General features: G+C 49.2%; 11 protein-coding genes and 1 pseudogene across 15 annotated transcripts; 5 read left to right on the top strand and 7 right to left on the bottom strand.

Annotated features, from left to right (window-relative positions):
* The first annotated feature begins 26 nt into the window (after nt 1-26).
* On the top strand, nt 27-1,663 carry LOC136186815 (F-actin-capping protein subunit alpha-2-like). The gene is made up of 10 exons (XM_065974285.1): nt 27-155; nt 205-268; nt 326-377; nt 435-498; nt 548-640; nt 699-815; nt 880-959; nt 1,017-1,176; nt 1,227-1,289; nt 1,340-1,663. Exons 1-10 carry the CDS (start codon nt 117-119, stop codon nt 1,481-1,483), a joined length of 876 nt encoding a protein of 291 aa, XP_065830357.1. The 5' UTR covers nt 27-116; the 3' UTR covers nt 1,484-1,663.
* On the bottom strand, nt 1,204-3,763 carry LOC136186804 (TBC1 domain family member 25-like). Its single transcript, XM_065974268.1, has 4 exons — nt 3,644-3,763; nt 3,502-3,596; nt 3,251-3,438; nt 1,204-3,187 (listed from the first exon to the last, which is right to left on the bottom strand). The coding sequence occupies exons 1-4, from the start codon at nt 3,707-3,709 to the stop codon at nt 1,707-1,709; spliced, it is 1,830 nt and encodes a 609-aa protein (XP_065830340.1). The 5' UTR covers nt 3,710-3,763; the 3' UTR covers nt 1,204-1,706.
* A 15-nt stretch (nt 3,764-3,778) lies between these two features.
* On the bottom strand, nt 3,779-5,100 carry LOC136186813 (uncharacterized). 2 transcript variants are annotated; one of them, XM_065974282.1, is made up of 3 exons: nt 4,871-5,094; nt 4,159-4,822; nt 3,779-4,107 (listed from the first exon to the last, which is right to left on the bottom strand). In XM_065974282.1, the coding sequence occupies exons 1-3, from the start codon at nt 4,896-4,898 to the stop codon at nt 3,849-3,851; spliced, it is 951 nt and encodes a 316-aa protein (XP_065830354.1). In that variant the 5' UTR covers nt 4,899-5,094; the 3' UTR covers nt 3,779-3,848. The 2 variants fall into 2 exon arrangements, with proteins under 2 accessions (XP_065830354.1, XP_065830353.1); XM_065974281.1 differs by having other exon boundaries at nt 3,779-4,822; nt 4,871-5,100.
* Nucleotides 5,101-5,108: 8 nt separating this feature from the next.
* LOC136186816 (uncharacterized) lies at nt 5,109-6,396 on the top strand. The gene is made up of 4 exons (XM_065974286.1): nt 5,109-5,205; nt 5,253-5,360; nt 5,415-5,482; nt 5,557-6,396. Exons 1-4 carry the CDS (start codon nt 5,196-5,198, stop codon nt 6,220-6,222), a joined length of 852 nt encoding a protein of 283 aa, XP_065830358.1. The 5' UTR covers nt 5,109-5,195; the 3' UTR covers nt 6,223-6,396.
* Nucleotides 5,762-8,614, bottom strand: LOC136186808 (RNA polymerase II-associated protein 3-like). Of its 3 annotated transcripts, XM_065974275.1 has the most exons (13): nt 8,470-8,614; nt 8,244-8,412; nt 8,066-8,190; nt 7,878-8,015; nt 7,711-7,830; nt 7,517-7,644; nt 7,340-7,461; nt 7,219-7,289; nt 7,098-7,166; nt 6,752-7,048; nt 6,555-6,649; nt 6,411-6,505; nt 6,167-6,354 (listed from the first exon to the last, which is right to left on the bottom strand). In XM_065974275.1, coding segments are annotated over exons 2-13 (1,359 nt in total). In that variant the 5' UTR covers nt 8,245-8,412; nt 8,470-8,614; the 3' UTR covers nt 6,167-6,256. The 3 variants fall into 3 exon arrangements, with proteins under 3 accessions (XP_065830345.1, XP_065830347.1, XP_065830344.1); XM_065974273.1 differs by lacking the exons at nt 8,244-8,412; nt 8,470-8,614 and adding an exon at nt 5,762-6,163 and having other exon boundaries at nt 6,240-6,354; nt 8,066-8,212; XM_065974272.1 differs by lacking the exons at nt 8,244-8,412; nt 8,470-8,614 and having other exon boundaries at nt 8,066-8,212.
* LOC136186817 (protein CLN8-like) lies at nt 8,330-9,276 on the top strand. The gene has a single exon (XM_065974287.1). The coding sequence runs from the start codon at nt 8,405-8,407 to the stop codon at nt 9,194-9,196; it is 792 nt and encodes a 263-aa protein (XP_065830359.1). The 5' UTR covers nt 8,330-8,404; the 3' UTR covers nt 9,197-9,276.
* Nucleotides 9,277-9,481: 205 nt separating this feature from the next.
* On the top strand, nt 9,482-10,334 carry LOC136185762 (protein CLN8 pseudogene; annotated as a pseudogene).
* LOC136186799 (membrane-associated guanylate kinase, WW and PDZ domain-containing protein 2-like) lies at nt 10,304-16,703 on the bottom strand. The gene is made up of 17 exons (XM_065974261.1): nt 16,308-16,703; nt 15,950-16,066; nt 15,674-15,858; nt 15,371-15,582; nt 15,226-15,308; nt 15,095-15,152; nt 14,698-15,037; nt 13,392-14,132; nt 13,096-13,332; nt 12,751-12,943; nt 12,521-12,691; nt 12,288-12,449; nt 12,202-12,236; nt 11,108-12,157; nt 10,922-11,057; nt 10,649-10,866; nt 10,304-10,592 (listed from the first exon to the last, which is right to left on the bottom strand). The coding sequence occupies exons 1-16, from the start codon at nt 16,615-16,617 to the stop codon at nt 10,658-10,660; spliced, it is 4,239 nt and encodes a 1,412-aa protein (XP_065830333.1). The 5' UTR covers nt 16,618-16,703; the 3' UTR covers nt 10,304-10,592; nt 10,649-10,657.
* Nucleotides 16,704-16,786: 83 nt separating this feature from the next.
* Nucleotides 16,787-18,893, top strand: LOC136186806 (tripeptidyl-peptidase 1-like). Its single transcript, XM_065974270.1, has 3 exons — nt 16,787-17,185; nt 17,279-17,806; nt 17,858-18,893. The coding sequence occupies exons 1-3, from the start codon at nt 16,899-16,901 to the stop codon at nt 18,633-18,635; spliced, it is 1,593 nt and encodes a 530-aa protein (XP_065830342.1). The 5' UTR covers nt 16,787-16,898; the 3' UTR covers nt 18,636-18,893.
* On the bottom strand, nt 17,253-20,548 carry LOC136186807 (uncharacterized). 2 transcript variants are annotated; one of them, XR_010669765.1, is made up of 5 exons: nt 20,465-20,548; nt 20,019-20,342; nt 19,883-19,904; nt 18,050-19,815; nt 17,253-17,995 (listed from the first exon to the last, which is right to left on the bottom strand). XR_010669765.1 is itself a non-coding variant. In XM_065974271.1 (4 exons), exons 1-4 carry the CDS (start codon nt 20,490-20,492, stop codon nt 18,768-18,770), a joined length of 1,422 nt encoding a protein of 473 aa, XP_065830343.1. In that variant the 5' UTR covers nt 20,493-20,548; the 3' UTR covers nt 17,253-18,767. The 2 variants fall into 2 exon arrangements, 1 of the variants encoding a protein (XP_065830343.1); XM_065974271.1 differs by having other exon boundaries at nt 17,253-19,815.
* Nucleotides 20,549-21,373: 825 nt separating this feature from the next.
* Nucleotides 21,374-22,893, bottom strand: LOC136185761 (mitochondrial S-adenosylmethionine carrier protein-like). The gene is made up of 10 exons (XM_065972942.1): nt 22,852-22,893; nt 22,640-22,796; nt 22,481-22,590; nt 22,322-22,426; nt 22,222-22,269; nt 22,110-22,158; nt 21,990-22,055; nt 21,876-21,940; nt 21,753-21,826; nt 21,374-21,699 (listed from the first exon to the last, which is right to left on the bottom strand). Exons 1-10 carry the CDS (start codon nt 22,891-22,893, stop codon nt 21,594-21,596), a joined length of 822 nt encoding a protein of 273 aa, XP_065829014.1. The 3' UTR covers nt 21,374-21,593.
* Nucleotides 22,894-22,911: 18 nt separating this feature from the next.
* Nucleotides 22,912-25,667, bottom strand: LOC136186795 (uncharacterized). The gene is made up of 14 exons (XM_065974257.1): nt 25,558-25,667; nt 25,268-25,505; nt 25,106-25,211; nt 24,949-25,050; nt 24,789-24,898; nt 24,593-24,738; nt 24,478-24,542; nt 24,354-24,422; nt 24,192-24,303; nt 23,988-24,130; nt 23,777-23,939; nt 23,521-23,717; nt 23,296-23,463; nt 22,912-23,246 (listed from the first exon to the last, which is right to left on the bottom strand). Exons 1-14 carry the CDS (start codon nt 25,649-25,651, stop codon nt 23,010-23,012), a joined length of 1,950 nt encoding a protein of 649 aa, XP_065830329.1. The 5' UTR covers nt 25,652-25,667; the 3' UTR covers nt 22,912-23,009.
* Nucleotide 25,668: the final 1 nt, after the last annotated feature.

The following is a 25,668-nucleotide window of genomic DNA, read 5'->3' as shown; positions in this document are numbered from 1 at the left end:
ATTACGAGCAGGCGTAAACGCTACTACGGAATTACCGACGGCGCACGCGCATCGGTCGTTCTTCCTCGTGAGAGAGAGACAGAGACGCTAGATCATCATATTGCCTGTTAAAGACAATGTCGGGCTACGACGAGCCAATATCGGAAGCAGACAAGGTGCAATTGGCGACTGTCGTCGATTGAAAACCCTAAAAGGGGCCTCTAGGTTCGCATTGTATCGAGTTTCATCCAACACGCTCCGCCGGGCGAATTCAACGAAGTTTTTAACGGTAAGCGAACGACGTACCACTAGGCGCGCGCACAACAGAACGGCGCAAATTGCTCAGACGTTCGATTGCTACTCAACGACGATCGTCTCTTGAAAAACCAAGCAGCAGCGTAAGGGCCAAAAACGCGAGCTAAATAACTCACCAACGCGCGCTATTCGTCGCACAGATCGTTCGCGCAGTACAATAAAGAGCAATTCACTCCGGCAAAGCTCAGCGACGGCGACGAAAAGGTCTCCGCCCGTCGCGAACGAGATTTTTTCTTTGACGCGATCGCGCTAGGTTCTCGTCACGACTCACGGCGAAATCGACGGCGGCGCGCGTTTTCTCGATCCGCGCGGCAAGCAATCGTTTCGCTACGATCATCTGAGAAAAGCGAGTCACTTTACCGCGTGTTGTGAATGCCGGCGGTTATGATTTCTATCTTATATAGGAAGCGACCGACGTGCAACCGGCGAGTGTGAATGAATCCGCCGAATCGTATCGTCGCGCGTTAGATGACGCGTTTCGCAAATATACAGCGAATCATTACCCGGATGGTGTTTCCACGGTTACCATTTGATTCATTTCGTTTTTAGCGTAGACGTTTTGACGGGGTTTTATATCTTACGAAGGTATACGGAAAGGAATCGGGAGGGCAGATTACTCTTACCGCTTGTCTCGAAGACCATAAGTTCAGTCCTAGAAACTTTTGGTGAGAAGATTTCTCGTTCTTTGTCACGTACAGCAATTTCTATTCGATGATCGTTAGGAATGGGCGATGGAGATCTGAGTGGTCCGTGACGTTCTCTCCAGGAGCTGGAGGGAGCGCTCAGCTGGCCGGCCAACTGAAAATTCAAGTTCATTATTACGAGGACGGAAATGTTCAGCTTGTGTCTAGTAAAGAAGTAAAAGAAACAGTGACAATTGGGGTAAGAGAATCTAAACACGGTAACGGGAGATGTATGACGAGCTTCTTTAGTCTGAGGAGAAAACGGCGCAGAGTTTCGTCAAAGTTGTCGAAAGAGAAGAAAACGAATATCAGGTACAAAACCGTACATGTACACAAATATTTATTATCGTGACATGTTTCAGACGGCTTTGAATGAGAACTACGATACCATGTCAGGAACGACGTTCAAGGCCCTGAGACGAGCCCTGCCAGTCACCAGAACGAAATTGGACTGGAACAAGATTGCCAGCTATCGCGTCGGAAAAGAAATGAAGCAGAAGGACTGAAATTGCGTCACTTTAGTCCCACCCTATCGAGGGGAAAGGAGAAGGGGCGGGGTTTCCGGACATTTCTGGTTGCCATAATCGATGTTCTGTTGTCTTTTTTGTTATTTCTGCAATGCTTATTATATCTTGTCGTCTCTGTGGTCTGACTACCAAAAAAATATATAAACTTTTGTGTACTAATGAAGGGGGCGGGGCGGAAACGGCAACAACATTAATTAATTGATTAATTGACCGAGTTTCTAATTGCTACAAAGAGAGGATATTTGCTCGCCTTTCCCGATTGATTGAGATACTCTATAAACATCGATCTGGCTCGACTCAATACCTTACTTGCGTCGTTTTTCTTCGACGAGCGATCGTAATGCATTGCAAGCTCGTTTCCGTCGAGACGCTTCTCCGTCACGTGGCTCTTGTGAACGGAGAGCAGGGCGATGCAGACGAAGAGCGCAAACGGATTGCCGTCGCCGCACGTTTCCGGATTGGAGATTTCGGGATCGCCAAAATTAAACGAATTGAACGAAAACGACGTTGACGCGACGGATTTGCGCGGTTCGCTTCCGTGTTGCTTAGCATCGGTCAAATCCTCCATTTCCTCCTCGTCAAGCGGAAAAGCCGTCGACGGCCTGATCGAATTCAACTCGTTGACGATATCCTTCTTGCCTTCTTCACTCGAACGCGGATCCGTCGTCTCGGATTTCATTTCCGTGACGTCAGCATCGTCGGTGATGTCGGTCGGCAAAACGGGAAGAACGCTCCATATCGCCTCCATGACTCGTATCGCTTCGGTGAACGGAAACTCGCGCTTCAAATCAAGCAGGAGCCATCGATAGCAGAAGAGCATATCGCCGGCGTCGGCCGAGACCAAATAGTCCCAATAGTCCGGATCGACTTGCTCCAATATAGCGCGCAAGTGTCGAAATTTCAAAGCAACCGATTCGCTATCGAGATGAAAGACGAATCGCATGCGCTTCATCATCTGACTGAAGCCCATGTAGCTATCCGCTTCGTCTTCGTAAAGAACGACGAACGGCGAGGCCAAGTCGGACATGCCCTGAGCATAGGAAACGTCCGAGTGATGATAGGCGTACGTCATCAATACGTTATAGAGTTTCGTCACATGAGGATGATCGTCGTCTACGTTGAAGTAATTCTGACGTCGATCCGTGCGCAGGACGTCCTTGAGAACGGCGTCGCGAAGGTATTTGATTTTGTCGTGTTTGCCCTTTTGCCAGGCGCTTTTCAACTTGGCGTATTTCGCGTGGAAGTCGAGCACGGCTTGCATGCGTCTGCGCGCCGAAAGATGATGGGGAAATGCGCCGAGGAGATGACGCCAGATGATGCAGCGCATTTCCGGGTGAACGCCGCCGAAGAAGACTTTGATTCGCATCGCAGACTCGTCGACAAGGCAACCGTGGTCGTCGAGATATTTCTTCCAATCGGATTTGTTGAGAGGCTGGCGAAGCGACATTTCTTGCACTGTCTGCTTGATTTTGCTCACAACGCGCACGGGAAAAAATTGCGGTTTTTTGTTCTGGTCGAAGCATTTTGTCGGCGAGGGAAGATCGGCACTGCCAAGAACGAGCCAGTCATCGTCGAGAGGGGAAATCGAACCGAGAGAAGCCAGCTCCAGCTCCTTGTCTTCTTCCACTGCAATCATTGGCGATTTTGGCAGTGACGACGAATAGGACGTCAACGTATCAGACACTTTATATAAAATAAAATAATGATATTAGTGATGGCACGTGATGGTATTTATAATGTCGACACCTTCCGGCATTAGGGTCACGTCTAGGTGCAATGGAGGATTCTTTTGTTTTTCTTTTTGCCGTTTCACAATCATATCGAACGCGTCGTTCAGATCGCGTTCGGAGTTGAGACTCAACATTTCGGGAACGTCGGCGGCTGCGACTGAGTCCGTCGCCGTTTCCGGCGAGAGATAGCGAAGCCGAAAGCTTCTAACGCGCGCGACGGATATGCATGAGCCAAAGTTCCCAGGCGAAATTTCGATTTCTACTCACTTTCGTAGCTTAAACGCTTCTTTCACCATCGTGTGTACGTGATGGTAGCTCGCTATTTGCGAATCGACGTGAAATTGCCGACGAAAGGAACCGCACTAATGCAAAACGTGTCTTCCGCTTTTTCTCGGTTACGCGGGTTTACCTCGACTTTGATGCATATCGGATCGAACTCTTCAAAGTCCTCCTCATCGATTTTGCGCGTCGACATGGCGTTAGGACAATAGGAGCCGAATATGAGGCAATCCGATGACCGTATCGAAGCGCACGTGCACCCTAGTGCCAGTAGCAGCCGCCCACACAAAAGGGTTAGGCCCGTATAGCTTCATACATTATCGAATATTCGCTCTCTAATTCAAACATATCACGATCACTGTTGTATTATCGCTTGATCCGCGCGCGATTGCCGTTTCTGCAATACGAGTTGCGGCCATTTGCGCTGTCATGTGCTGTTTTCGAAGCATTTTTGTCGCCATTTTGACAGCCCGCGACTCGCTGACAGCGTCCCATAGCCCATCAGAAGCGAGCACAAGAAAATCATCAGACGGACCGATATCGTGAACAGTGACGTCAGGAGTAGAAAGAACGAGATCGGCGGTAAAAACGCAACTATGAAATACCGGTAAAGCGTCATATATAAAAAAGCCTACGCCGCCTGACCTTCGCCTACCGGCTGGCAGAAACCAGTCACAATCGCCGCTCGTCGCGTATGAATTTTTCTTACTCTTATACTCTATATCGCCAATGGAACGGCACATGGACAGACCCCCATTCACCCGATAGACGATCTTGCCGAATTCGTCGAACTCGCTCGTAATCCACCCGCCCGCCGCTTCGATTCGCCGTCGCTCCGAATTCGGGCAATGAGTCGTCGTCGCCAATCGCACGGCGCCCTGCGATCCCAAAACGGCGCGACTATCGCCGAGATTGCACAGAATCAATCTCCGACGATCGCCATTTCGCGCGATCGCCGCCACGATCGCCGTCGTGCCGCTGTAAAAGCCCTTTCGCTCCGCAACGCGACAAAAATGCGCGTCGACGTCACAAACGATAGCGGTGAACGCGTCGACGGGCTTCGACCAGAGCTTCGCCGCCGCGTTCGCTTCGCGAACGGCGCGCGGAAAGCGATCGCGAGCGTATTTCGCCGCCATCGCGCCGTCGTGACCGTCGAAGACGGCGAAGAGAGCGACGTCGTTGTCGAGCGTCGGCTCGGCGATGAAGAAGTCTTCCATCGATGCTCTCGCGCTTTGTAACGCGGCGCAGCCGTGATCTCGGGTTAGATCGAGTTTCACGCCTTCGGCCTTCGCACTCGTCGAAGGCGATTCTGTAGGTTAGCATCGCAATCGTCGGGCTTGAATGTGACTTAGCGAACCTTTTCCCTTCTCCGTTTTCTTCGACATCGTTTCTTTTCAGCGTCGCGAGGGATGTGCCAACGAGAGTCGACTTGTCACCTTTTCAATTTGTACGGGATCTTCTCGGTTTAGCATTTTCCCAGAGAATCGGAAAAGATTAGCATTTGTTTAACGTTTTTTCTCGAATGCATCGTCATGGATAATCGGTGTCCGTGTCAAGCCCCAATCGTTTGCGTGTGTCATTACCACATACGGGACTCACAGAACGACTGTAGAGAACCAATCAGAGAGGCGGGACATCGATTTGACTTGTTCGCCGTACTGTAGTTACTTGAGGCGTTTTCCATGGACGAAGGTTCCCCTATCGTTCTTCAGTGCGCTTTTTTGATTACCTTTACGCAGAAAACGACTATCTCTGGCAAAGAGGGAAAACGATTGCCCAACGGCAAGAAGCGATGGACAATCGACGGTCCGAAATGCTCGAAAATAGACCCGAGAACCCCGATATAGGTGAAAAAAAGCGAGCCGCGCTTTTACCTCGTCAAAAATCGGTCAATTTTTCAGCTTGGCAGCGCGAATGGTTGCACTTGCTACAGGAAAGAGATCGAACACTCCGCCAACTAATTGACCAGGTAAAAAAAGACCCTATTACCCGTTCCCGAACGAAATTCCAACGGCGAAATTCGCATTTTGTTCGTTTCTTTAGCAGCAGAAGTCCGTCAGAGACGAACTATTGGAAAACCTCCACCAATTGCTCGAAGACCTCCGAACGATGCCGTTTCAACCGCAAGAAAAATCCATTCAAACGGGACTCGCCTATCTTCACAAACACGTTTCGAGCTACGTCAAAATAAAGAGACAAAGATCGGCCTCGGCTCCCCCTGCCCCGCCCCCGCCTCCGCCTCCTCCACCGCCACCCGTCGTCCCTCCAGCGGCGGAAAAGAACCCGGAAACGTCGCGTCCCAAACCGAATCGCTCCTGTCATTCTCCCGGAGCCGGATGTCACACGGACGTCGTCAACATGATTCGTTCGCGAGACTGCCGGCGATCCTTGAAACCGACCAATTGCCGTCGATCTCCCGGATTGACTCCGGCGCCGACGAAGCGTCGCTATTCGTCGACCGACGCGGGAGATCTCATCACAATGGGCCTACAGAAAAAATTCAAGAAACTCTTCGATGCCAGCAGTCCGGCGCCGCAAAGCGATACGAGTTTTGGCAGTCCGCTGCCACTTATAAACGAAATGGGCGAAGATAACGAAAAGGCAGTTAGTAGCACACCGAAAGGGCCCTGTCCTTGTGACGTGCTCCCTCCTGGAAAAGAAAACGAAGGGTCAAAATTACAGAGTCTTCTTCTGCAGCAAACGTTTTAGAATAGGAGATATGGGACCTATGTTATGAAATGTTTTAGTGAAGCCCGAATTTTTTCGCCAGCGCGTTTATGTTTTCGTTAGTTGTCTGCGTCTTTTCGTCTGTTCGGATGTGATCGATAAGTCTTTGCAGGGCTGAAGACAAATATATGAATGAATAAGATAATATATTATGAATTTGTTTCGCCTACTCTTCTTTTCTGCTGACGAGAGAAACATGACGGCCATGTCAAATCGATTGATCTTAGTCAGAAAGAGCAGTTCTTCGTATATAGAATCGCCGTTCCTAAAGAAGGTGTCTTGACGCAGTCAGCCAGACGCACTAAGCTACATACGGAATATAGAACTCTTCAAGAGTCGAAAGGACTTTGTTCAAGACGGCTTCAACTGATTGTTGAAATAATCGAGGATAATCTTTCGGTTTAATTAGCTAATAATTAAGCAAATATTCCAACCAAAATGCTCATCCCTGATCTTCCACCAGTAGATCAACGATGAGACACCTTTGTTGAGAAGACTGATTCTTTCTTACCTTTAGATACTTATAGAAGAGCTGAGCGTTTCCCCTCACCTGTCTCCAATCCATTTCAAATTGATAAGCCGTCTTGGGAGGGACTAGTTCGATTTCTCGAGCCTGTGACTGCGGTTCGACTTTCTTTTTCGTTTCTATAATTTCCACTTTGTCTTCCTCCTTTTCTTTCCCTATTTCTTCTTGGACTGGCTCCGCTTCTTCCTCTTCCTCTTTCTCCTCCTGCTGTTCTTCTTCGCCTTCTTCTTCTTCTTCACTACCCGTTCCAACATCTTCAATCTCAATTCTACGCAGAGGTTTCTAGAGATAGAATGATATACCGTTAATAGTAAGCAATGATTATTGGCACTTTTGATCTTAGATGAGCCGGTCGCTTCACAGCTGCAATGGTTGCTTGCTCCTTCACTATCCCAAGCTCCTGCGCAGTAGGCATGGTCACAACAAGAAAAATATTTTTTAATTAATTAAACCTTCTCTATTTTCTTCAGTTCAGCCTTAGCAAGTTTATTGTCCGGATCCAACTTCAGAACTTCCCTGAAATCTTTTAAAAAAATCTTGGAAACAACAGCAAGAGTACTTTCCCTTGTGTACCTTGTTTAGCCCCGTCTTTGTTTCCAAGAGCCAATCGCGCAGACGCCCTCCGAGCAAACGGCTTCACGTACGTTGGATCAAGATCGATTGCCGTGCTGCAATCCACTTCAGCTTCAACATATCTGTATGCACATATAATTAATTAATTAATTATTTCAAACTCACTGAAGACCTTGCCTCTTTAATTTGATATAGGCCATGGCTCGATTTGCGTAGAGCAAAACGTTGCAATTATCGGCAGTTAACCCGGCCGTGTATCTCCGCGCAGCTTCCTCGTATTTGCCACGCTTGAATAATTCATTTCCCTAAAAGAAAATTTTATTCAAGGTGAAGACAGAATAATACCATTTTTTTCTTCTTCCTCCTCTCACCCTTTCCTTCTCGTAAAGCGCCATCTCAGCTTGAATCTCTTCTTCGTCTTCTTCCTTCTCTACTTCCTCCACCTTTTGGGCCTGTGTCTCTTCTTCATCGACGTCAGCTACGGCTTTATTCTGCAATACGACGTCATCAGAGTCGAGATTTCGTTGTGGCGACTTACGACGTCAAATTTATCCCAAGCTCTGTAGTCGTACGAACTGATTCTTGCTTTCTTCTCTGGTTCTTTGGATTTAGCTGCGCTCGTTTGCTTCGTAGACTTCTTTCCTGTTCCTCGTCCTCTCACCGGAGGAAGAATCGACTAAAGATCGATATCACTGCCTTTTTAGTTCGTCGAATCTGTCTGTGTGCCTTTCCGCTCGATTCTTTCTGTGTACGTAGCACCTGATCTTTCTCCTTTGCTTCCTTTTCCCAATTGCCCATGTCCTTGAGGAATTCCTGCAAGTCTTCGGCGTTTCGGCGCAGTTGAAGTTGCACTGAAGACGCCATAGTTAGCGCCTAACGCGCGCGCCGCGCGCGACAAGCTTACTCGTCTCGGCCCCCGCGTAATTTACGGCACGTAGTGTACGTGGGGGCCGCTATTTAACTACACAGACTGTCCACCATGCACGCTAGACCATTGTAAAGAAACTATTCATTGCAAAGAATGCCGCCCGTCTTTCTACTCACGTGAACACGTGCCTCGTGACTATGGACCTCTACTCGAAGACCGACTTCAACGAGCCCTCCAATCAAGTCTACTGCGTACTCCTCACCATATTCTCTTGCTTTTCAATCTACGTTTTGTGTTGGGTGCTGTCGTTGCCTCTTGCGACCTACCGGAACCTGTCGCCTCGAGAAAAGGTCTTCTGGTCGCTCTCGGTCGTTCGCGCAACTGTCGGTGGCTTCTTAGCGATAGAAGCCGCCTATTCCCTGTCAAACGAAGACGAACTTTGGAACGACGTAGCGCGCGGCACGGCGAAACTGAGCACGACACTCGTTTGCGTCGCCACCGGTTTTTTCGCTTTCGAACTCTTGGCCATCTTCTCGTCGGCGTTCGTCTTCGGAAAACTCGACAAATTTCTCGCTTTGCACCACGTCCTCGCTTTCTTCAGTTTCGCTTTGGTCATGCATCGACGCACACAGCACTTCTTTGCTGATCTCGCTCTGCTGCTCGAACTGTCGACGCCGTTTAGCTGCCTGTGTTGGGTCCTGCTCAAGGCGAAGGTTGCCAACACGTCGCTCTGGAAGATTAATCAGCTGATACTAATTCACGCTTTCCACTGCCGTTCGTTCATCGAAACCTTCGTTTTGTACAAGACGTGGAAACACTGGGATCTCCTTTGGTCATTCGCTTCGTTGGACCTCCTTGTCTTGCATCTCATAGGCTTAGTATCGAGTTTCTTCTTTTTGACTCCTTATTGGACGCACAAGAAGACGAAGCAGTACTATGATCCTGTTGACTGGAATCATCCTGAAGTCAAGAGAACGAAAAAAGATTAAATTAAACTGAGTTTCTCTAGTCTTACGCTCGACTCTTATTTGTTGATTGATACTATCACAAATAAAATACTGAACATGCAGGCAGGAACAAAGAGGAAAACCATGAGCACAGAAGAAGCGTCTCTCTCAGACTGACCAACTGCGCTTTCTGATTGCGGACGAGACACGAGACCTAGCTCCATACCCCACTGCATTCCAAGTCGGGGCGCTATTCGCGCGCACATGCAACTAACCGCATTACAATTTCACGTGAATTCGAACACGTGCGAAAGTCGGCTCGTGATTATGGACCTCTACTCGAAGACCGACTTCAATGAGCCCTCCAATCAAGTCTACTGCGTACTCCTCACCATATTCTCTTGCTGCGCAATCTACGTTTTGTGCTGGGTACTGTCGTTGCCTCTTGCGACCTACCAGAACCTGTCTCGTCGAGAAAAGGTCTTCTGGTCGCTCTCGGTCGTCCGCGCTACTCTCGGTGGCTTCCTGACGATCGAGGCTGCCTATTCTCTGTCAAACGGAGACGAGCTGTGGAACGATGTAGCACGCGGCACGACGAAACTGAGCACGACTCTCATTTGCGTTGCGACCGGTTTTTTCGCTTTCGAATTCTTGGCTCTCTTCTCGTCGGCGCTCGTCTTCGGAAAACTCGACAAATTTCTCGCTTTACACCACGTCCTCGCTTTCTGCAGCTTCGCCTTGGCGGTGCTTCGACACACGCAGCACTTCTTTGCTCATCTCGCTCTGCTGCTCGAACTGTCGACGCCGTTTAGCTGCCTGTGCTGGGTCCTGCTCAAGGCGAAGGTTGCCAACACGTCGCTCTGGAAGATTAATCAGCTGATATTAATTCACGCTTTCCACTGCCGTTCGTTCATTGAAACCTTTGTTTTGTACAAGACGTGGAAACACTGGGATCTCCTTTGGTCATTTGCTTCGTTGGAAACCCTTGTCTTGCATCTTATAGGCATAATATCGTGTTTCTTCTTTTTGACTCCTTATTGGACGCACAAGAAGACGAGGCAGTACTATGATCCTGTTGACTGGAATCATTCTGAAGACGAGAAAACGAAAAACGATTGAACTGACTTATCCTAGTCTTGCACTCAACTCTTATTTGTGATTGACACTTTGAAATAAAATACTGAACATGCAGACAGGAACAAAAAAAGAACAGAGGAAAAACGACGCACCACCAGCACTGCGCTATAACATGCCAGTCAAAAACTCAAATCCTGGGGTGTCATAAACAAGTCATGGAGAAAAAGAAAAAACTAAAAACACCCATGCCACAGACTAACAGCACTATAAGAGATATTCAAGTGCTAACACAATAATTACTAGCCTTTTCGCCTAACATTATCCACTAGGAGGAATTCATTAGAATCAATCAAGATGCATACTAGAAAAAAACATTTCGTACCGTAAGCCAATAACAAATAAATACACAAATATTACTTTCAACGCTCAAGGCCCGTTGTAACCTCCCGTATTGTAAAACCTCCAATTTTGCCTTCTGTCGGCCCCCGCCCCCGCTGGTACGTGCATATCGCGATCTCCCTGACGAGGCCTTCTCGTATCCATGTACTGATCAAAGTAGGAGTCGACCGCTTGCGAAACGGTCGGATTGGGATAATGACGAGGCGAAGCGTCTCTCCTCGACGGCAAATGACCGTCTACGCGAAGAGTGACCAACTACGCTTTAGCGCGCGAGAAACAAACGCTAAATACCTGCAGGATGAGCTGATTGCGGACGAGACACTTTCAAGTGAACCGAGTCGCCGCCTCGTTTGATCAACGAAATCGCCTCCGTGTGACGCATATCCATCGTTCCAACTCCATTGATTTCAAGAATTTCGTCGCCAACCTAAGTGCGTAAACGTAGCAAAAATAGATGCAATTCTTTCCTCGCCCTACCCTTAGTCGTCCGTCCTGTGCGGCAACTCCGTTCTCTGCGATCTTCAGTATGAATAGCGGCGTGTTCTGATACTCTCTTCCACCGCGAATGCTAAATCCGAAACTCTTCTGCTGCTGACGGTGCAGCGTGACGTCAATCTTCCTGCTGTCGTCCGGCTCGTCGAACTGCTGCGGAGGCGGCGGCGCTTGGAAATTGTCGCCGCTTCCGAAATGATGATCCATTTCTGGATCGGATGGCATCATTCTCGGCTCAAGATTATTGAATCCGCCGCCGGCCCGTTCCGTTGACGGCGACCGGTCGCCGCCGCCGCCGCCGCGTCCTCCGTGATGAGAACGATGGTAACTCTTCTCCACTTGATTATTGAGCTCGGGCGGCGGATAGTCGTCTCGGCGACGATGACGTCGCTCCTGACGATGACGCGGCGGAGAATATCTATCCCTGTCTCTATCTCTATCTCTATCCCTATCTCTGTGACGGCCAGAGGATCTCTCTCGCTCGTCGCGATGTCGCCCGCTGCCGCCGCGTCGGCTCTCGTCGCGACGATGCCCTCCTTTGTGCTCGCGATGGTCTCGCTCTTCGTCTTGGTATCCTCTATCTCTCTCGTCATTATAATAGCCTCTGCTTCTATCTCTTTCCGCCCTTTCTCTCTCTTCCTCGTGATAACCTCGGCTTCTTTCTCTCTCACCGCGATAGCCCCTCTCGTCGCGATAATCGTATCTTCCTCCTTGATCTATCTCGTCTTCGTATCGATAGTTACCGCGCTGCTGATGACGTGGACTTTCTCGCTGCGGCGGCGGATAATCGTGGTGGCGCCGTCTTGCACTCGGACTCTCGTGATTGTGTCGCCCCCTTTCCTCTCGCTCCCGATCGCGATCGCGATAGTCTGTTCTTCGTTCCTGACGCTTTTGTTCCGGCGGCGGCGAGAATTGGTCTTCCGCTGCTTCAGCAGGATACGCTGGATTGTATGAGTCAAGAACGTCCGGTGGAGGCGAGGGAAGCTGAGGCTCCTCGTAACCGCGACGCGGCTGCTGCTGATGAACCTGTGGCGGCTAAAAAACACATCAAAGACGTCGTCTCAATCTTATATACTGACCTCAGCGGCCTCCGGAGGCGACACTTCTTCTTCTTCTAATGAGGAGAGATTGAAATAAGCGACGTCATTCGTCCGTTTTTCCTTACCAGTTACTACTCGCAGCGCTACGCGCAGGCCTGAGCGTTTGATGATCCCTACCACGTCCGTGTGGTGCAGTTTCGTCACGTCTTTCCCGTTCACGGCCAACAGTTTGTCGCCAACGCTGAGTTTTTTGCACAGTTCAGCCGGCGAATCTGGCACTATACGGCCTAGAGACAAATACAAAAAACGAAGATTTTTTTCATAGAAATTCCACTATCCTAATTCCTACAAGTCTTACATATTGAGCATCCCGTATCGTGGATGCTAGACTGAAGAACAAACCCAAACCCGCCATCTGGGCGTCTCTCAAGCAAGACTTCGCGCGGCGCGGACTCGGAAATGACGGACGATCGCTGCATTTCGTCCACGACTTGAAACCCGTCCGCGCCGCCTCTGGAACGTTCGAATTCTGCGCAACAAAAAAAAGGGGAACATGACCTTTCGAAAGGAAAAAGTCGTTTTTTATACCGCTTCGGGGGACTTTTCGTCTGACGCCAATATTGACTTCTCCTGCTCGGCCAGCTTCACTGAGCAGAGTCACAATCTCTTGATGGGTCACCATCAAGCAGCCTCGTCCATTCACGGAAACAATTTCGTCTCCTTCCCTTAGCAATTTGCCCTTATCCGCGGCACCGCCCGGAACAATCGTTCCAATAAAAACCTAAGGAGTCATTATCGGTGAAAAACGGTCCTAATAGCGCCAACAAGCAATAAAAGTATTGGTGTGATCTACTTAGACACCAGACTTTGTTTCCTTTTTAAATTCGATTGGCTCTCCTAATCCAACACTCCTAATCCACCCACTTCACGTACCTGAGTCCCTTCTTCTCGGCCACCGACCAAGCGAAACCCGAATCCTTTCGCCGTTCGTTTCAACGGAATTTCCTTTTTCACATACACAACGTCTTCCTCTTCTTCTTCTTCTTCCTCCTCCTCCTCCTCCTCTTCAGACGCCCCCTCGTGTCGCCTGCCGTCTTCTTCGTCCCCTCGCTCCGCAGCACCATTCTCCGGCTGATAGTTGCCCTGCGGAGGATACTCCTCAAATCGCACCTAAACAAACGCACCTCCAAAATTCCCATAGTTTCTTTCCTTTAATTCATTCGTTATACCACGCGCTCCACAACGAAACGCACGTTGTCGCCTCGCTTGCATCCCTTCAATACGGACACGATTTCGCTGTGCGAGTAATTTCTCACGTTCTCTCCATTGACTTCGACGAGCAAGTCCTTCTCGCGCAGCTGCTCGCATCGTTTCTGATCCAATATCTGCTTCACTTTCTGCCCGCGCTGCGTTTCCGCGATCGTGAATCCGAAACCCTGCGGACCCTTTACCACATTCGCCTGGATAATCTCGCGACTTTGACTCGGCGACTCGTGATCGGTTCCCACCGAACCGGGACCCTTTTCGCCGCGCTGCGGAGGCGGAAGCGGCGATTGCGGCGAATAGTGTCGCGGCGACGAAACCGAGTCTCGTCTGACGGGCGGCGCCGGCGCTGCCTCTTTGGTCGCCGGCGGCGACGAAGGCGGAATCGGATTGAGTCGAAGTGGACGCACGGGAACGCTGGGATCGTCGGATATGGGAAGCGGATAGCCGCGACAGAGTTCAAGAACCAAGTCGGAATTGACGGTGATCTTTTGGAAGAGGGAGACGACTTCGTGGTGGGTGAACGTGAGAACGCAGACGCCGTTGACGCGAACGAGAACGTCGCCGACTTGGAGTCTGCCGCTCTTTGCCGCGATGCCGTTCTTGACGATGCTCTTCACTTGGAGCAATTCGCCGGGATTGTCGCCGCCGACGATTGTGAAGCCGAATCCTTGGGAAGAGCTCTTTCGAAGCGTCGCTTGGATGAACTAGGGAAATAGGATAGGATAGAAGGGGGTATTGAGGTTGTTTTACAGGTGAGAAGTACGCCCGCCCCTCTCTAAAGTTCCAGGCACTAGACTAGCTAGAAAGCATCTCTATTTATGATACAGTCACAGTGCCAATCAGCATGTTTTAGGCAACTATTTGCAGCCTAACTGCGTAGTCTACATGGAATCATCTTCTGGATGCATTATGGGTAGTCTAATTACAGGAAGGAGGTTGAATCCATACGGACTCAACCTTTCGTTCAAATGCAATAGAGTCAGTCACTCGACTTTGGTCAGTAGCTGCCTCAGGTACATTTTTGCTACTTCAAAAAATTCGGCAGACATATATATATATAAAATTTGACAATGTGCGCGTCTATGGCAAAATAAGCCAATAGGCTTAAACGCAGCCTATTGCTTGTAACTGACACAAAGGGGCCAATCAAAGGAGGAGCTCATTAGACGGCGGAAACCCTCTAAACGTCTATTTACCCATACATCATTCGGTAGGAGACACACGCATCAAGATCCCTTATCTATTGTATAAATATTCCCCTCCCCTTACCTCTCCTTGTAATTGGCTCTCCAACGCCGATGCATCCATAAAGGCCGCTCTATCCTCCGACGCTCGTCGCTCTCTCTCGCGCTCAGGCGTCAATCGATTTCTCACTCCGATCACCGGTCCAGAGGGCTTCAGCTCGACGCCCCGATTATCCTGCTGCATGGCGCGCGCCTCTTCCATCTCGTCGAAATCCGCGTCGGGATATCGAATTGCAAACTCCGCTTCGCGTCGTTTCGCCTCCGCCGCCGCCTGAGCGGCGGTAGGCGGCGGTGGAGCGCGACGACGCTTCTTTTCGGCGGCATCGAGTGACGGTCGATCGTACGACGTCTGTCCAGTGGCGCGACTGGAAGAAATAGAAACAATGAGAACAGAGTCTATAACCTGTTCAAACGGGCCTTACTCCACGTAATATTCTCCGTGATGACGGTCGTGAACTTTTTCCCAGCCGTATGGAAGATCTAGTCAAATAAAAGAAAAAAAAAACCCCAAAGATTCTTTGTTTGTTTGTTTTTGTTTTTGTTGTCTCAGTGCCTTCGCTAGACAGCTTCAGCCGACCATCATCCTGCATCTGTTCGATTCTCGGATCAAGCCAAGTCGTCTGCTGCGTCGTGTGACTGAAAAAAAAAAACCCCAAGCACTCGAAAGAAAAGTTTTAAAAACGAGGAAATTTATTCACTTGACAAAATATTTCTCGTTGTCTTCGGTGTAGGCTACTTCCCAATTGGGCGGCAGCGGCCCGAGTGGCGGCAATTCGGGAACTTTCGTAATTCCTTCGCTGGGACTCCTTGCCGCCACGACGGGACTCTTTGGCACGGGGCTTTTCTTGTCGCGACGTTTTTTTATGCTACCCGAGTGACTGCTGCCACCTCCATCCGTATGATCAACATACTAAAAAAAAACAGGAAGGAGTAGTGAAGGAATCGTGAATGAAATCGCGTCGTTTCGCGCGCGTTATAAATAAATGAATAAATTGACGCACCTGCTTGCGTTGGAACTCAGGCGAGTCGGGATCGGCGGGCGGCTTGGGCGTTCCGTAATAGTTGCCGCCGTAGAGACCGCTCTCGAGAAGACTGTTGTTTCGTTCGAGTGAGAGAAATTCGTCGACCGACATGAACGTGTAGTCGATGCCCGACGTTTCGCCCGGTCGCGGAGGACGCGTCGTGCCTTTCGAAGAGGGGGGCGTCAAATCGGGGGAGGGGGGGGGCCCTTTCGGGGAAACGCGCTACCGCTACCGTTAGTTCGGTCGGTGTCTTACATGGTATCGTTCGCGTGTAGAGGTTGTCGCGAATCGTCTGCTGAAGTTCGTGATCGATCGATCCTTTTTGAAAACGAGCGCCGAGAAACTCTCGCAAGTCTTTCGTCAACGAATTTCCTACGAAGGAAAAAAAAACGAAGAGCTAGAAAATGAAAAAAAAAGCGTGCACGCGCGCTAAATGCAGAAGGCGAACGCGACAGGACACTCTCTTGACAGCGTAGCCGTTAGGTCAACCACAAAGGAATGCGGCGCGTGCGTGGGTTCGGCAGCGTACGATTCCTGACTAGCTCGCCTATCGAATTTCGCTTCATCATCGGCGAAGGCGACGGCGTTCCGTCGCGCGCATTATTCTCCTCACCTGGCTTGGTGACGCGCAATCGAAGCAAATCGGAACCCGATCGTTTGATGATCGTGATCACATCCTTTCGTATGAGGCCCGAAATGCGCTTCCCGTTCACTTCGAGCACGATGTCCTCCATGTGAAGTCGCGCGCTCGACTTGTAGATGACGCGATCCTGTCGAAAGTCGCCGAGAAAGATGAACTGCGCGTTGTCGGCGCCGCCTTCGATCGTCATGTTGTAATGGCCGTCCCCATCGCGATAAATGGAGACGTCGCGCGCCCGATCCGACCAGTGCTTGCCCTTTTTCTTCGTTCCGAACTTCGACATGGTCGCGACGAGGTCGAAAGCGGCGCGCTATTCGCTAGCGAAGGAGAGCGTAACGTCTTTTTTTGATAAATACCAATGGAGGGAGAAACCGTTTGAGCGTGCGCAGCGCATTGTTTTGAGTACGGGGACGCGCTCGAAAGTCCCGTGTCTGTCTGATGCCAATCTAGTCGGATCCAATCTAGTCACACCTCGCGCGGTATGTGTACACTGTCCCACGTATCATGTGGAGAAGGACTCATGTGACTGCGAGAGATCAATCTTAGAGTAGTCAAGTCTGGGAAATGATTCTCTTCTATTCTTTCGCTCTTATTTTGTCTGTGCTCTCCTTCGCTCCTGCATCTCTTCTTCCTCGAGGATGGAAACGAGTCCACGACGCACATCCGGACGAAGTCATTGAGCTCATATTTGCAATGAAACAGACCAATCTGTCGTGGCTCGACGAACGATTTTGGTCGGTGTCGAGTCCCCAATCTCCGGACTACGGAAACTATTTGACATTTGACAAAATCGCCGAAATCGTAAAAGCAAACGAAAGCGCGGTAAACAGTCTAATGCAAATTCTTAGAAGGTAAGTGGGGGGACGAGGAGAGGGGCAGCTGGGGGAGGGACCAACCACGCACCAGATCAAACTGCATGACCTTTTAATTAATTCTCCCCTTAGAGCAAACGTACGATCAATTGACACCACCAAAGGCAACTGTTTTCTTACTGCCCGCATGCACGTTTCTTCGGCCAACGAAATATTTCGAACGACTTTTGGGACGTACGTGCACGCCGACCAAACGCAATTGACGGTCCATAAAGCAATTGACTACGTGATTCCGCGCCAAGTCGCTGACGAAATAGATTTCGTTTTCGGAATTGATAACTTTCCAAACCTCAAATTGAGTCTGAGTCCGAAGTGGCGGCAGCTCGCTCCCATGGCAAGCGGCAATAATCCGAAAACGATTGCGAGTCGCTATAACATTTCCGATTACGAGTCGACGAATTCGGGAAACTCCCAAGCGATTGCATCGTTTCTGAGCCAATATTTCAAGCCGGCGGATCTGGAAAAGTTTCAAGAGCGTTACAACGTCCCCAATAATCCTATCGTCAAAATAGTAGGCGAAAACAGCGCAAATAAACCGGGCATCGAGGCCACTTTAGACGTCGAGTACATAACGTCGATCGCAAAAAAAGTCGCAACCTGGTAAGAAAACACTGATCAAGAGATCGAGAGCCCTTTATCTCCTATCTAAAGGTTCGTCTATACTCCGGGTCTCGTTAATCACGGGCAAGAGGACTTTCTCAAGTGGATCATCGGTCAGACGAGTACCAATGACTCGCCGTGGGTCCACTCAGTCAGCTACGGCGACGTCGAAAGTTCCATACCGGACTCCTTCAAAACGAGCGTCAATAACGAATTCAAGAAATTCGGCGTGTCGGGTCGAACCGTTCTCTACGCTTCCGGCGATTCGGGCGTCGGCTGTCACAACGGAAAATTCAGTCCCAACTGGCCGGCAAGTTCTCCGTACATTACGACCGTCGGCGGCACGACAGGCGGCAAAAATGGCGAAACTGAGCATGCGTGGGAAGACGGCGGCGGCGGCTTTTCGAATTTCTTTCCCATGCCGGAATATCAAAAAGACGCCGTCGAGAAGTATCTCAATAGCGGAAAAGCGCCGTCTTCGCACTATTTTAATTCGTCCGGAAGAGCCTATCCCGACGTCAGCGCCTTAGCAACCGAATTCGAAATTCTTTACGACAACGTCAATATTGGCGTCGACGGAACGAGCTGCGCCGCGCCAACAATGGCCGCCATCTTATCGCTTCTCAACGACGTTCGTCTGAACGCGGGAAAATCCACGTTGGGATTTATCAATCCCTTGCTTTATCAGCTCGCAGGCAGAGGCTTTCACGACGTCGTCGACGGGGAAAACGGACACGGTTTGTGTCCGGGATTCAAGGCGACGACCGGATGGGATCCGGCTTCCGGTTGGGGATCGCCCAATTTCGGTCTCCTCAAGCATCTCATTTAGAGTTTTGTCCGTCTGCTTGTTGTGTGTCACTGTGCTACTTTTGCTGGCGCTATGTACATAGCCGTTTTTTCTTTCGTCTTTTTCGAAACGTATCATATGTACACGGGTACTGTCTCATTCGAAGTGGACTGTCTAGTTTTGAGAATCGGTGCCATACGGCGCTTCCACGTTCGCCGACGAAGCGATCGACGGCGGCTCTCCGATCGAGTACAACGCAAAAACGTTGGAACCACTTAAACCGGGAGTAGCCGGAAATCGAAACGAAGCCGAATTAGAAGACGTTGCCGTCGTCATAGAAACATCAACAGAAGCATCAGCACCGACATCCGCGTTTTCAACGTGAGACAACGGCGGCGCCATCGCTTCCGTTCCGCCGCCGCCGCCGCCGTTCACCAGATCCGGATGAGATTTTCGAATGTGCGTTTCCCACGTGCCGCGCGCCGAGAACGTGCGTTCGCACGCCGTGCATTGATAGAGCTGCACGACGCTGTGCATGCGCGTCATGTGAGTTTTGAGCGCGTCTGCTCGGGAGAACTCTTTCCGGCAAAGATTGCACGTCAGCGCCGCCGCCGCCGCCGCCGCCGCCGACACTTTGCCCTTCTGAGCAACCGAATGCGATTTCAGATGCCGCTTCAGTTTCGAAGGCCACGCGAAATTTTTTCCGCATCCAGTCACGTGACATTTAAAAAAAGTTTTATTGTCGCCGCCGCCGCTGCTTTTCGCTTCGTCGGGGGAAACGTCCGGGTTGTGTACGGAGCGTATGTGGGAGTTGAGCGACGAGGGCCAGGCGAACGTGCGATTGCACTGCGTGCACGCGTGAACTTTCGTCTCCGAATGCGTGCCCATGTGCGCTTTCAGGTGATCGGGACGCGTAAACGTTTTCGCGCACTTCGTGCACGCGTACGGACGTTCGCCGGTGTGAGTGCGCATGTGCACTTCGAGAAGAAGCGCTTTTTTGAACGTCTTACCGCACACGCTGCACGTACGAGCGCCGGGGTCTCTTTCCGAGACGACGGCGGCAACGATTTCGCTTGTCGTCGCGACGTCGCGGTGGACTTTCGCCTGATGAGACTGCAGGCCTGTCCGATAGGTAAACGATTCGCCGCAGAGAGTGCATTCGAACGGTTTTGCTGCTTGAGTCGTTGTCAAAGACGATCGCTTTGGTCTACTAGCTATGGGGCTACGGAAAAAAGCACGAAACCTTTTCTTAGCGCGAGCTTCGCACGTGACTACGTAGAGTTTCTTACCTTTCGACAAGCGTTACTAAACCTAAAACCGCAACAGTCAATTATCGACAAAAAAATGACGGGTAACGTTTAGAATAAAAAACCCAGCACCAACGACTGGGTTCTTCATTCTGTAAAAATGTCTTATATTGCACACCTGAAATTGATCTTTTGTTCAATCCCAATGCGTTTCGTACGGCGTCGACGGCGTCGAGCCGTTTGATGGCGGTTAGGAAATCGACGAGCGCGCCAACTGTTGCTGTCGGACCGGCGCGCTGTTTCCACGCTTTGAGCACGCATGCCGTCGGTCCGAGGGAACTGGTGGCGGCTTTTGCTTCGGCGCCCGCTTTTAGCTCGCATTTGGCGTAGAGCGCGCGCCAGTTCTCGCAGAAATCGTCCTCCTCGTCGAGAAGTTGGCTCAGTCGACGAAAGCACTCGTGATCGGGCGGCAACTCGGCCAAGAGCGATGCTTTCGTTACGACTAGACGCCGAAAGCGAAGTTCAGGCGGGGGAACGGTTTCGGGGAACTGGGTCCCCCCCAAATAGCTAAGGTCCCGTGACTCCTGCCTAGGCTGGGCTAAGCTCGTACAGTACACTGTGTACCTGTCGCCTCGGAGGCCGTCCTGTTCATCGTCCCTTTTCGTTCTGCAAGCGACACCGCAACGAATTCCCGGATTCGACTAGAGATGGCGACAACGAATAGCTTGTCTGTTTTATGCTTTGGAGATAGCCTCACCGAAGTAATTCAGCCGCCTGAAAACAGACTTCTAATTGAAATTAAAAACACAGGGATATCACCACATGGGATTCGCTTTTGATCCGTATTCCAAACGCTTGGAACAGCTGCTCAGACAAAACTACGCCGAATTGACAGTGAAACAAAACACCTCTTCTACAGCAATAAATTAATGATTTATGCAGATTGTTAACAAAGGGGTGTCTGGTGAACATGCTTCTGTCATGGGAACTCGCCTAGCTGCCTTGCTCGCTGAGAGACGCTACGACTGGGTTATAATATTGGGGGGGTACAAATGATCTTGCCTATGACGTTGATACGAAAAAGTTGGCTGAAACGCTTATCAAGCTCCACTCGATGTGTCACGAGGCAGGGGCTAGGACAGTAGCGCTCACAATACCGGAGTGCTCTTATGAAGCTGTAAGTGGTTCTGATCATGACTTGATACACGTAATAAACTTATATAGAGTGAGACGGGAAAGGAGCACGCTAAAGATAGAGAAAATGTTAACGATTTAATTAGGTGCGCGGATACTATATTAAACTTCTTTTACTTTCATCTTTGTTTTCAGAGAATTCAGCTCTAAGTCTGGTGCGAGAACTCTGCTGGCAGACCTGTCTAAGGAGATTCCCTACGTGTCTCTTAGCAAGGAAGATCAAAATAAGTGAGCACCTTTGTGCTTACATAAATAATTCCTAAGGTGGCGCTTGCTAAGGTTTTGGGATGATGGCCTGCATTTGACACCAGTGGGATATGATAAAATGGCAGACGTCATTTGGGAAGCAATGAGTAACTGTCTCTAAACGAACTGATTTTACTGGTCAATGTGCGTATGTCAATTGAAAAGCAAAATACTATATGGCTATGGCCTAAATAGTTAATTGTACCTTTCACTTTCCGGTGGCTTTTGTTTCAGAATCACAGTCGTTCTTAGTAAGATGACGACGTTCCGATGTGTTACTACTTTGTTTTCCGTCTTGCACGTTCTCCTCATACTATGTGGAAAACTGCAGAAATTTTCTAACAGCCTCATACACTCCAAAGTAGATGAAACCTCCTATGCTAATCCAAGTGACTCGGGGAACAATTCCACTAAAAAGCCTAGAGCCCCCAAATAGACGTCTTCTACTGCAGCCTCCTCGCGTCTGGCTTACTTTTTCACGCCTTCGCTTCTGCCAACTTTTAAAATTACTGCTACAATGCTAGAACGAGCCTCAAAAGAAGATTTCTATAGATATTATAAATTTGCGTACAATCACATAAAGCCAGTTCCTTACGTCAGCTAGCATAATTCTTGTTTTAGCAAAATCAAGAGGAGTTGTCACAGCAGCTGAAAACCCTCCTGCGCAGTCGATCAAAAGAGGCATTACAATAGAAATAGGATGCGTCACCTGCTATGGATCCACACACAGCTCCTTGCAATGGCTCGACGTCCTTGCCTTGGTGTTGACTCCACACTTTCTGCGCAGTCACACAAAGCTCTCGCGCCTAGTACTGATTAATCAATCGACTTGCTTTGAGAAACTCCCACACTGGGTACTGAATAAAAGAAAACGGAATCTATCATTCAGCAGAAAAACGTGATTAATTTCTCAAATATCCTTCCACCGAATCTGAAGACACCTCTCTAAATACTGTAGTCGTGTAGCCCCTATAGAGTCCTCCAAAGCCCTAGGCACAGGAGAAAATGACCTCAGACTCAAAAGATAAGTTATGATCCCACTTCTGACTTGAGGGTTCCCTTTAGAGCTTGATAGCTTGTGACATACTGTCCCGCCTGCGTTCTCTGCTTCACAATTTCGACGGGAACTCGAACCACACAAGAAACCTAGCCGATAAAACGGTTTTTATAATGCAAAATTATTTCAAATTTCCTCCTCACAATTTCTCCCACAGATGCCGCGAACATGTGCACAAGGAAATAACGTTTCGGATCGACGAGAGGATTCAATGCATTCTTCATCGACTCGTAAGTGCAGAAAAATGTCGCGGCTAAATAAAATTATTGAAAAATATTTATATCAGAATTCTTGCATTCCACCTCCTGGTGCCGAGCCCGCGGCGGCTGATGCGAGCCCCGCGTAGATTCCCCTAAATCCTCCCGCACCCCAAAACCCTCTCGACGATTGCAGACGAGTTTTTATCGTGTCGAGAGGAAATAAGGCGACATCTACGGCCGTTCCGGCTGCTCCTCCTGCCTTTATAAAGTTGTACGACTGTTACGTGCAAATCGCTGCTTCTGTAAGCTCTTACGATGAGCGGATTCCAAAACGGTGCCGGTTGCTGTTTACGCATTAGCGCGGACCTGCGTAATTCTGCGCAACAAACAAACGAAAATCAAAATCAAGGAAGATGGTAGGAAAAACAGACTTGCATGCTCCACTCGTGCAAAGAAATAATGGTCTTGAAATTTAGCATTTTTCTTTATTGTTCGTGAAGGTGTCCATCCACTGCTGAATTTGAGTTGGAGTGACATCCGTGAAGTTGCTGGTGGGTACGTCGGAATGACAATAAGTGTTGTCATGAACCGAGTTGTAAACAGGAACGCACGGATGATCGTCGAAAATGTGGACCAATTCGGGGAAGTGAGTCGACCAGGGAGGCTTCTGGTAATTCACGCTGTTCAACTGTTCACCAAACATACCAGTCTAAAAAGAGAACTTATGTTAGAAAGAGCACTTATGCTGGTGTTATTACTCGTTGGCAGTTTGCCTTCTGCCAACCCATTCCGCGGTTGTCCAAATAAACATCGAGTCCGCAGTTGTCATAAGTGTTATAGTAAACTTCGTTTCTTCGACCACCTCCGATAAATGTGCCACAGTGGCAGTCAACAAACGTATTGTTGAATATTTTATAACCACTCATCTTGTACATACCAAAACTCAGAAAAAGTCGCCCTCCTCTAAAAATCCCCTCACCTACCTGGTCATCAAGATAGATGGCTTGCACAGATGGAAAACCCAAGAAAACGTTCTCCGTTGTTTTTATACTTATAAAATAGTTGTATGCAACGATATTGCCTCGATCAATCCAACTGCGTCCGGAGTAGAAGGCGCCGGCGTCTGTCGTCTCGTAGCAAAGATCATTCAAAGTGTTGCCTTGAAAGGTGCACTCAGTTCCTAAAGCAGATAAGCCTATAATACCTATTCTTTCTACGATCGGTGTAGCCTTAGGCTACCTCCCCCTAAGATGCCAGAATGAGGTGCGTTGGATACGAAATTGCCCTCGAAAGTATTTCCCACTCCTGACCAAAAAATCCCGGGCATGTACGTTCGTTTCCAGCGAGAATACTCGTGAATTTCGCAACCAGAAACTGCATTGCCTCCTCGAGTAAGAGTTTTCTAACAAGGGACTTTTATACAAAAACGCAGACAGAAACGCATCAATACTTGATCTCCTCCGGTGACGTTAATCCCACCGCACCCATTGCCAAACATCTCGACTCCAAAAACGGAGCTATTAGCACCGCTTAGAAAGACCGAATAGTCTCCAGTATTGGAAATTTGACCCCCTTCGATTTCGAACCGATTCACTAAAACAAGCAAGCATTAATTAATTAATTAATTAATTGACGCGAGTCGTCAAAGCTGTACCGTTGGATAGCACAACCGCAGTTCCTCGACTGTAGTACATAGAAAACAACTCAAATCTGACATTCGTCGTGCCAGTTGCTGTAAGTATATTTCGTCCCACCGACACAAAAGCCTAAATAAGAATGTAATTTTTCTACTTGTCAAACAAAGGCGTCCCATTACCTCTCCTGCTAAATTAAGAGATTCAGGCGGATAGAAGTACAAAATGCCTTGCTTCCGATCGATAAAGTACTGCTCCCAAGTAAGCAAAATAGAAAAAATATTAATGTACCCTGCAGAGAAATACCTCTCCTGGTGCATCTAACATGCTCAAAGAATTGAGAGCATAAAAACGAGCATTTTTCAGTGGGTCTGACACAGAAAATAAAATAAAACATAACTGTGCATTCGATTTGTTTTACTGTAGACAAATGGCGTCGCTGAATCAATTTTTACGGTGCAGATGTCTTGATCCCTAGTCAAGCTCGCAACGCGAACGTAATTATCTGCCCAATCGAATTTCCAGTAGCCGTGAAGCCATAGGGTCGACGTGTCCTCCCAAACGGATCTGGAGTCAAAAGAGTCTGAACTAGCATGAAAAATAGCGTTCTTATTTACCCATTGCAGTTGAACTGAAAGGAGTTGCTGCTGTTAGCTGCAACACTTTTTATCTGCATCCACTTCCAGCTGCCATCCTGGATGTTCGGATGGCGAGCGAGGGTCATTGGCTATATGAAAATAATATCAATTCATTTATTCGCGGCGCGGACGTACTCACTTCGTCATTATAAAACAATTCCATCTTATTGTTGGCACAGGAGTGCAAGTCGCCCGACTCGAGGTCTCCGTAATCATTCAATCCCATCTCCTTCAGGTTGACCTGCTCAGGTGTCACTTCACAATCTATAGAGTGCCTAATCTTCACTCTAAGAAACCTTGACAACACCAGCAGGCGACGCTGGCTTGAATGCGTCATTAGGAATGCGCTTTCCCGCTAAGAGTCGAACAGGCGTCGTCGTTCCCATTGACAGCGCCCTCCAACTAGAAAATACCAAAACTCTATGACTCAATTCTCTCTCGCACTAAAATTTATCTACGTAATGGGATAAGCTTCAACGTGAGACGACTCGAACGGAATGCTTCCCGAATCCCTCTCATCCAATTCGAGTGGGCCGCCAGTCATGTCATAGTCACCGCCCGCGACAATCACTTGCACGCCGCCCTTCGGCACGGCCTTGCCGTTGCTCGTTGCCTTTCGCACGGCATCCTGCGCTCGAAGCAGCGTCTTGAACGGCTCTTCCAACGTGCCAGGATTGCTGTCTTCGCCCTTCTGACCTTTATGAACATATCAGCTAGGACGCAATCAGTATACAGTACCAGTCAATACCGTCAACATAGAACACTTTTGGGGTGATTTGACTGCGCGCGAGACCGAACGTCAACGCCAGTAGAAAGAGGAACGAAGTCGCTGTCGCTGCCATGAGACGATCCCACGAAG

Source organism: Oscarella lobularis, chromosome 4 (genome assembly GCF_947507565.1).
Source record: "Oscarella lobularis chromosome 4, ooOscLobu1.1, whole genome shotgun sequence".
Classification (NCBI taxonomy): Eukaryota; Metazoa; Porifera; class Homoscleromorpha; order Homosclerophorida; family Oscarellidae; genus Oscarella; species Oscarella lobularis.
Note: the sequence above shows the minus strand (reverse complement) of the source record. Positions and strands in the feature narration are given on the sequence as shown.